Source organism: Myxine glutinosa, chromosome 3 (assembly GCF_964187855.1).
Source record: "Myxine glutinosa chromosome 3, kmMyxGlut1.1, whole genome shotgun sequence".
Classification (NCBI taxonomy): domain Eukaryota; kingdom Metazoa; phylum Chordata; class Myxini; order Myxiniformes; family Myxinidae; genus Myxine; species Myxine glutinosa.
Window position 1 is genome coordinate 217,395,708 of NC_136263.1, and position 10,295 is coordinate 217,406,002.

Consider the following 10,295-nt stretch of genomic DNA (forward strand, 5'->3'; position numbering starts at 1 on the left):
AGACTGTAGACTGACCAAGGCGCACCGAAGGTGCGCATAGCTTTGGGGGGGGGCTGGGGGGGCTGGGGGCATGCCCCCCTAGAATTTTTTTTATTTCTAGGTGCTCTGTGGTGCATTCTGAGGGGTGTTTCTACGTTAATTACCTTCGCAAAAGCGGAAGGTTATGTTTGCCTATTTTTTTTGGATGAAAATTGGTAACTTATTACCCAGAAAATGGGCCAAGTGCGGGGATCCGCACCTGATTACCAGTCCCATTAGGTTCCAGTGTGACTTCAAAATATCTCAATAGCTTAGTTTTACATATGGATAATTAAGAACAGAACAGGAAAGGAAAGAAAATCATTAGGATTTTATCCCTATTTATTTATTTGCTTGTTGACAAAGAAACAAAACAAACCAAACTAAAACATGCAAGTTTTGTGCAAGCCGTTTTACTAATCTAGTGAGATTGTTGCTGCTGTTTTCGTGCAATCAGAATATGGAATCGGGGCATAGTTCGTGACAACGCCACTCGCATATCATCGGACACAAGTCGATTTCTCCACTTTGATTTCAGGTTCAATAATGCAGAGAAACCTGTTTCACAGAGATACATATTTATTATATATTTAAAGTTGATATTTCATTGAATTTATTACAATTTATTATGATAATTTATCCATATCCCATACCCCCACATTTTGGTCCCCATACCCCCAATGGGTATGGATACCCCAGGTTAAGAAACCCAGCATTATACAGTCGGGTCATACGGGAAAATGGGATTACCAATGATATTTATTTGTTGGCGTCATCTCTGAGATAATAAAATCCTCAAACTAATATCCCGCAGACATAAAATCCTCAAACTAATATCCCGCAGATATAAAATCCTCAAACTAATATCCCGCAGATATAAAATCCTCAAACTATTAAATATCCTGCAGATAATAAAATCCTCAAACTAATATCCCGCAGATAATAAAATCCTCAAACTAATATCCCGCAGATATAAAATCCTGAAACTAATATCCCGCAGACATAAAATCCTCAAACTAATATCCCGCAGATAATAAAATCCTGAAACTAATATCACGCAGATAATAAAATCCTCAAACTAATATCCCGCAGATAATAAAATCCTCAAACTAATATCCCGCAGATAATAAAATCCTCAAACGAATATCCCGCAGATATAAAATCCTCAAACTAATATCCCGCAGATAATAAAATCCTCAAACTAATATCCCGCAGATAATAAAATCCTCAAACTAATATCCCGCAGATAATAAAATCCTCAAACTAATATCCCGCAGATAATAAAATCCTCAAACTAATATCCCGCAGAAAATAAAATCCTCAAACTAATATCCCGCAGATAATAAAATCCTCAAACTAATATCCCGCAGATATAAAATCCTCAAACTAATATTCCGCAGATAATAAAATCCTCAAACTAATATCCCACAGATAATAAAATCCTCAAACTAATATCCCGCAGATACAAAATCCTCAAACTAATATCCCGCAGATAATAAAATCCTCAAACTAATATCCCGCAGATAATAAAATCCTCAAACGAATATCCCGCAGATATAAAATCCTCAAACTAATATCCCGCAGATAATAAAATCCTCAAACTAATATCCCGCAGATAATAAAATCCTCAAACTAATATCCCGCAGATAATAAAATCCTCAAACTAATATCCCGCAGATAATAAAATCCTCAAACTAATATTCCGCAGATAATAAAATCCTCAAACTAATATCCCGCAGATAATAAAATCCTCAAACTAATATCCCGCAGATAATAAAATCCTCAAACTAATATCCCGCAGATAATAAAATCCTCAAACTAATATCCCGCAGATAATAAAATCCTCAAACTAATATCCCGCAGATATAAAATCCTCAAACTAATATCCCGCAGATATAAAATCCTCAAACTAATATCCCGCAGATATAAAATCCTCAAACTAATATCCCGCAGCTATAAAATCCTCAAACTAATATCCCGCAGCTATAAAATCCTCAAACTAATATCCCGCAGATATAAAATCCTCAAACTAATATCCCGCAGACAATAAAATCCTCAAACTAATATCCCGCAGATATAAAATCCTCAAACTAATATCCCGCAGATATAAAATCCTCAAACTAATATCACGCAGGTATAAAATCCTCAAACTAATATCCCGCAGGTATAAAATCCTCAAACTAATATCCCGCAGATATAAAATCCTCAAACTAATATCCCGCAGCTATAAAATCCTCAAACTAATATCCCGCAGATATAAAATCCTCAAACTAATATCCCGCAGACAATAAAATCCTCAAACTAATATCCCGCAGATATAAAATCCTCAAACTAATATCCCGCAGATATAAAATCCTCAAACTAATATCACGCAGGTATAAAATCCTCAAACTAATATCCCGCAGGTATAAAATCCTCAAACTAATATCCCGCAGATATAAAATCCTCAAACTAATATCCCGCAGGTATAAAATCTTCAAACTAATATCCCGCAGGTATAAAATCCTCAAACTAATATCCCGCAGATATAAAATCCTCAAACTAATATCCCGCAGATAATAAAATCCTCAAACTAATATCCCGCAGATAATAAAATCCTCAAACTAATATCCCGCAGATAATAAAATCCTCAAACTAATATCCCGCAGATATAAAATGTGTCTCAAAGTAAAACCACAAGTTCATCGCACACGACATCGTTTCACCAGTTCGTATCTTCACAAAGGTAACGACTACTCCCTCCGAAAAGGGCGAGTGGTTAAACCACTTACACAGATACACGTGTACAGGGGGAATTGGGGAAGGTGACGTGGATCACGTGTGCTAAATCTGGTAAAGATCGACCAAAGGAGTTTGGACCCCAAAGAGGCGGGAAATAAGCGAATGGCGGTGAATAGGAACCACAAGCACAGCGAACGGGAAATGCGGCCCCGACGAACAGATTCAATCATTACATGTCCAACTCGGTCAGGAAAACATCCAACAAAACACGTCCAACATGGAGCTTCCTGTAAAGCTTCCGAGTCTATGATTGTAAGATCGCACAGATGTCCTCCACAATGTTCACTTCCTACCACTATTCATGTTGGTGAAACGGATGTAAACTTTGTTTCGTCGGCCAAGAACCTTGGTGTGGTTTTCGACTGTAACATGACATTTTCCAAGCAAGTACTTCAAACTTGCAAATCAGCATACTTTCAGCTGCGAAAGATCGCATCCATTCGCCACTTTCTTACTCCTCAAGCTGCTCTAACTCTGGTCTGTGACCTTGTCCTCTCAAGGCTAGACTATTGTAATTCTTTGTGTGCTGGCTGCCCTCAGTTTCTCTTGGATAAGTTACAAAAGGTTCAAAACTCTGCCGCTCGTCTTGTCTGTAAGACGAAGAAGTCTGACCATGTTACTCCGCTTCTTGAATCTTTACACTGGCTGCCTGTCTCTGCTCGTGTACAATACAAAATTTGCACACTATGTTATAAATCATTGTGTGGAGCGGGACCTCACTATCTCTCCGATTTGCTCACTCTCTATGAACCTCGGCGACGGCTTCGTTCAAGCAACGACTCTATGACCTTAGAGCCGCCGCGCACCAGCACCAAGTCGTTTGGTGAGAAATCCTTTTCCTTTGCTGCACCTCTGCTCTGGAATGACTTGCCTTCCTCTGTTCGACATGTTGACTCTCTTCCTGCCTTTAAAACCTCCCTCAAAACCTATCTCTTTCACAAGTCTTTCAAAGTCTAAGTCCTGTTTTCCCTTTGGTTTGAGGTGGGACAGAGATCGAGAGTATGTCTGTGTACATGTGCGGAGGAGGGAGGGGAGGAGGAGGGGGAGTACACATCTGTGGGTTTTGAATGGGGAGGGAGAGGAATAGGGCAAGAGTGAAGGTGTGTGTGTGTGTGTATGTTTGTGCATGTGTGTGCGGTGTGTGCGCGTTCGCATGATAATGTAAAGCGCCATGAGGGTCGTTTACTCTCTCTGCTTGATGGGGCTATATAAGACTCCTTTATCATTATTATTATTAAAGCAACACACAAACAACAATGTCGGGGGAGTACCCATTAACGTTCTGCAGACAAGGCGAGTACCCGTTAATGTTCTGCGGACAAGGCATGTACCCGTTAATGTTCTGCAGACAAGGCGAGTACTCGTTAATGTTCTGCGGACAAGGCATGTACCCGTTAATGTTCTGCAGACAAGGCGAGTACCCGTTAATGTTCTGCGGACAAGGCATGTACCCGTTAATGTTCTGCAGACAAGGCGAGTACCCGTTAATGTTCTGCGGACAAGGCATGTACCCGTTAATGTTCTGCAGACAAGGCGAGTACCCGTTAATGTTCTGCGGACAAGGCATGTACCCATTAACGTTCTGCAGACAAGGCGAGTACCCGTTAATGTTCTGCGGACAAGGCATGTACCCGTTAATGTTCTGCAGACAAGGCGAGTACCCGTTAATGTTCTGCAGACAAGGCGAATACCCGTTACTGTTCTGCAGACAAGGCGTGTACCCATTAACGTTCTGCAGACAAGGCGTATACCGTGTACCCATTAATGTTCTGCGGACAAGGCGTGTACGCATTTACGTTCTACAGACAAGGTGTATACCATGTACCCATTAACGTTCTGCAGACAAGGCGAGTACCCGTTAACGTTCTGTGGACAAGGTGAGTACCCTTTAACGTCCCACGGAAAAGGCGAGTACCCATTAACGTTCTGCAGACAAGGCGAAACCCATTAACGTCCTACAGACAAGGCGAGTACCCGTTAATGTTCTGCAGACAAAGCGAGTACCCGTTAACGTTCTACGGACAAGGCGAGTACCCGTTAATGTTCTGCAGACAAGGCAAGTACCCGTTAACGTTCTGCAGACGAGGCGTGTACCCGTTAACGTTCTGCGGACAAGGCGTGCGGTCAAGGCGTGTACCCGTTGATGTTCTGCAGACCAGGCGAGTACCCGTTAATGTTCTGCGGACAAGGCGTGCGGTCAAGGCGTGTACCCGTTGATGTTCTGCAGACAAGGCGAGTACCCGTTAATGTTCTGCGGACAAGGCGTGCGGTCAAGTCGTGTACCCGTTGATGTTCTGCACACCAGGCAAGTACCAGTTAACGTTCTGCAGACAAGGCGAGTACCCATTAACGTTCTGCAGACAAGGCGAGTACCCATTATCGTTCTGCAGACAAGGCGAGTCCCCATTAAGATTAACGTTCTGCGGACAAGACGAGTATCCATTAAGATTAACGTTCTGTAGACAAGGCGAGTATCCATTAAGATTAACATTCTGTAGACAAGGCGAGTATCCATTAAGATTAACGTTCTGTAGACAAGGCGAGTATCCATTAAGATTAACATTCTGTAGACAAGGCGAGTATCCATTAAGATTAACGTTCTGTAGACAAGGCGAGTATCCATTAAGATTAACATTCTGTAGACAAGACGAGTACCCATTAAGATTAACGTTCTGTAGACAAGACGAGTACCCATTAAGATTACCGTTCTGTAGACAAGGCGAGTACCCATTAAGATTAACGTTCTGTAGACAAGGCGAGTATCCATTAAGATTAACGTTCTGTAGACAAGACGAGTATCCATTAAGATTAACGTTCTGTAGACAGGGCGAGTATCCATTAAGATTAACGTTCTGTAGACAAAGCGAGTATCCATTAAGATTAACGTTCTGTAGACAAGGCGAGTATCCATTAAGATTAACGTTCTGTAGACAAGGCGAGTATCCATTAAGATTAACGTTCTGTAGACAAGGCGAGTATCCATTAAGATTAACGTTCTGTAGACAAGGCGAGTACCCATTAAGATTAACGTTCTGTAGACAAGGCGAGTATCCATTAAGATTAACGTTCTGTAGACAAGGCGAGTACCCATTAAGATTAACGTTCTGTAGACAAGGCGAGTATCCATTAAGATTAACGTTCTGTAGACAAGGCGAGTATCCATTAAGATTAACGTTCTGTAGACAAGGCGAGTATCCATTAAGATTAACGTTCTGTAGACAAGGCGAGAATTAAGATTAACGTTCTGTAGACAAGGCGAGTATCCATTAAGATTAACATTCCGTAGACAAGACGAGTACCCATTAAGATTAACGTTCTGTAGACAAGACGAGTACCCATTAAGATTACCGTTCTGTAGACAAGGCGAGTACCCATTAAGATTAACGTTCTGTAGACAAGGCGAGTATCCATTAAGATTAACGTTCTGTAGACAAGACGAGTATCCATTAAGATTAACGTTCTGTAGACAAGGCGAGTATCCATTAAGATTAACGTTCTGTAGACAAGACGAGTACCCATTAAGATTAACGTTCTGTAGACAAGACGAGTACCCATTAAGATTAACGTTCTGTAGACAAGACGAGTATCCATTAAGATTAACGTTCTGTAGACAAGGCGAGTATCCATTAAGATTAACGTTCTGTAGACAAGGCGAGTATCCATTAAGATTAACGTTCTGTAGACAAGGCGAGTATCCATTAAGATTAACGTTCTGTAGACAAGGCGAGTATCCATTAAGATTAACATTCCGTAGACAAGACGAGTACCCATTAAGATTAACGTTCTGTAGACAAGACGAGTACCCATTAAGATTACCGTTCTGTAGACAAGGCGAGTACCCATTAAGATTAACGTTCTGTAGACAAGGCGAGTATCCATTAAGATTAACGTTCTGTAGACAAGACGAGTATCCATTAAGATTAACGTTCTGTAGACAAGGCGAGTATCCATTAAGATTAACGTTCTGTAGACAAGACGAGTACCCATTAAGATTAACGTTCTGTAGACAAGGCGAGTATCCATTAAGATTAACATTCTGCAGACAAGACGAGTATCCATTAAGATTAACGTTCTGTAGACAAGACAAGTACCCATTAAGATTAACGTTGTGTAGACAAGACGAGTATCCATAAAGATAAACGTTCTGTAGACAAGGCGAGTACCCATTAAGATTAACGTTCTGTAGACAAGGCGAGTATCCATTAAGATTAACGTTCTGTAGACAAGGCGAGTATCCATTAAGATTAACGTTCTGTAGACAAGGCGAGTATCCATTAAGATTAACGTTCTGTAGACAAGGCGAGTATCCATTAAGATTAACGTTCTGCAGACAAGGCGAGTATCCATTAAGATTAACATTCTGTAGACAAGACGAGTACCCATTAAGATTAACGTTCTGTAGACAAGACGAGTACCCATTAAGATTACCGTTCTGTAGACAAGGCGAGTACCCATTAAGATTAACGTTCTGTAGACAAGGCGAGTATCCATTAAGATTAACGTTCTGTAGACAAGACGAGTATCCATCAAGATTAACGTTCTGTAGACAAGGCGAGTATCCATTAAGATTAACGTTCTGTAGACAAGGCGAGTATCCATTAAGATTAACGTTCTGTAGACAAGACGAGTACCCATTAAGATTAACGTTCTGTAGACAAGACGAGTACCCATTAACGTTCTGCAGACAAGGCGAGTACCCATTAAGATTAACGTTCTGTAGACAAGGCGAGTCCCCATTAAGATTAACGTTCTGTAGACAAGGCGAGTATCCATTAAGATTAACGTTCTGTAGACAAGACGAGTATCCATTAAGATTAACGTTCTGTAGACAAGGCGAGTATCCATTAAGATTAACGTTCTGCAGACGAGTACCCATTAAGATTAACGTTCTGTAGACAAGGCGAGTATCCATTAAGATGAACATTCTGCAGACAAGACGAGTACCCATTAAGATTAACGTTCTGTAGACAAGGCGAGTATCCATTAAGATTAACGTTCTGTAGACAAGACGAGTACCCATTAAGATTAACGTTCTGTAGACAAGGCGAGTATCCATTAAGATTAACGTTCTGCAGACAAGGCGAGTACCCATTAAGATTAACGTTCTGTAGACAAGGCGAGTATCCATTAAGATTAACGTTCTGTAGACAAGACGAGTATCCATTAAGATTAACGTTCTGTAGACAAGACGAGTATCCATTAAGATTAACGTTCTGTAGACAAGGCGAGTATCCATTAAGATTAACGTTCTGTAGACAAGACGAGTATCCATTAAGATTAACGTTCTGTAGACAAGACGAGTATCCATTAAGATTAACATTCTGCAGACAAGACGAGTACCCATTAAGATTAACGTTCTGTAGACAAGGCGAGTATCCATTAAGATTAACGTTCTGTAGACAAGACGAGTACCCATTAAGATTAACGTTCTGTAGACAAGACGAGTATCCATTAAGATTAACGTTCTGTAGACAAGGCGAGTATCCATTAAGATTAACGTTCTGTAGACAAGACGAGTGTCCATTAAGATTAACGTTCTGTAGACAAGACGAGTACCCATTAAGATTAACGTTCTGTAGACAAGACGAGTACCCATTAAGATTAACGTTCTGTAGACAAGGCGAGTACCCATTAAGATTAACGTTCTGCAGACAAGCCGAGTACCCATTAAGATTAACGTTCTGTAGACAAGACGAGTACCCATTAAGATTAACGTTCTGTAGTGTAGACAAGACGAGTACCCATTAAGATTAACGTTCTGTAGACAAGACGAGTATCCATTAAGATTAACGTTCTGTAGACAAGGGGAGTACCCATTAAGATTAACGTTCTGTCGACAAGACGAGTACCCATTAAGATTAACGTTCTGTAGACAAGACGAGTACCCATTAAGATTAACGTTCTGCAGACAAGACGAGTACCCATTAAGATTAACGTTCTGTAGACAAGACGAGTACCCATTAAGATTAACGTTCTGTAGACAAGACGAGTACCCATTAAGATTAACGTTCTGTAGACAAGACGAGTACCCATTAACGTTCTGCAGACAAGGCGAGTACCAGTTAACGTTCTGCAGACAAGGCGAGTACCAGTTAACGTTCTGCAGACAAGGCGTGTAACCGTTAACGTTCTGCAGACAGGGCGAGTACCGTGTACCCGTTAACGTTCTGCAGACAAGGCGTATACCGTGTACCCATTAACGTTCTGCAGACAAGGCGAGTACTCGTTAACGTTCTGCAGACAAGGCGTATACCGTGTACCCATTAACGTTCTTCAGACAAGGCGAGTACCACTAACGTCCCGCGGACAAGGGGAGTACCCATTAACGTCCCGCGGACAAGGCGAGTTCGAAAGTCGGCGAAATAACCGTAAATGCTTAAAGATTAAAATGAAGAAGAAGAGGCGGTTTCTCCTTGTCCTTCAACGTGAACGCAAAATGTCGCCGCCACGAGGCGGCCGAGGGGAGGCCTCAAAATGTTACACAAGTACGAACATCGACACGTTACACATGGACACTCGTGTTGTACTATCACAATTAGGAATAACAGGGCGATGTGTATGTACAACACGGAGAATAAAGGACGGTTTGAATGGGTGTCGGCCTCGGCCCTACGCTCGGATACTTTTCTCCTGAACCAAAATGTCCGCTCTTGTCGAGCGTTGCCTGCAACTCGATTGTCGAACGAACTATCGACTTACCATTCGAGCTCGTTGGATGGCATCGGCGAAGGCTTCACTCTTAATGGGACCAGGAGCCTGACCGCTAATGGTGCCCGGAGGAGCGAGAGCCGCAAAATCGGTCATTGCGAACAAGAGATGCACACAGCGCAAGACGACGGAGAAAATGGCGGAGACAGAGACGGAAGGCGGGGCCAGGAAAAACGTCCGAAGAAGAAGAAGAACCAAAACCTGCATATACTGGGCGGAGACAGGAAATCACGTGGTTAGTGGGCGGAGATGAAAAACCAAAGCGTCGCCGATGGGCAAAGAGAGGTGGGCGGGGTCCGCCTGCGAAGCACCAGTACGGCGGTTTATAGTCTGGATCCAAACCAAGGCTCGACGGCTCATTTGCGGATATACTGTACATACCTACAGATAGGCGTCAAGGTGTCGGCTATCCTATCAGCACAGTGTCATAGAAGAGCTGTCTTGTGCTACATAAATCACAAATCAACAACAACAACAACACGTGCAGCATGTAAAGTATCTCGAGAGACGACGATCGATTGTCGCACATTTATTCACTCTGCAGGTGCAGGCCGGATTCACCTCAGCGCGTCCTAGCTGAGTCGTAACTTCCGCAAACGGAAACAAACCCGCGGTCACGGTGTCCGGATAAAACGGGGAATATTTGCAGCTTCATACATGACACATCACAAAAAAAGAATTGCGTACGTTATTAATAGACGTACACCTTGTGGACGATAAGGCAGTGTTAAAAACAGGTTCCACCAGGTAAAAAAATAGGTTCCACCAGGTAACAAGTAAGCCTTTCA

General features: G+C 42.0%; 1 protein-coding gene across 50 annotated transcripts in view; it reads right to left on the reverse strand.

The window, feature by feature from the left end:
* Positions 1-9,713, reverse strand: part of LOC137422869 (far upstream element-binding protein 1) — an 83,183-nt gene extending 73,470 nt beyond the window's left edge. For 21 of the 50 annotated variants that reach the window (XM_078775046.1, XM_078775037.1, XM_078775024.1 and 18 more), the window contains exon 1: positions 9,499-9,674. In XM_078775046.1, the coding sequence (XP_078631172.1) occupies positions 9,499-9,603 (105 nt within the window). In that variant the 5' untranslated portion in view covers positions 9,604-9,674. Of the gene's footprint in view, positions 1-9,498 lie in introns of all 50 variants that reach the window. The other 29 variants (XM_078775025.1, XM_078775032.1, XM_078775027.1 and 26 more) reach the window with 5 other exon arrangements.
* Positions 9,714-10,295: the final 582 nt, after the last annotated feature.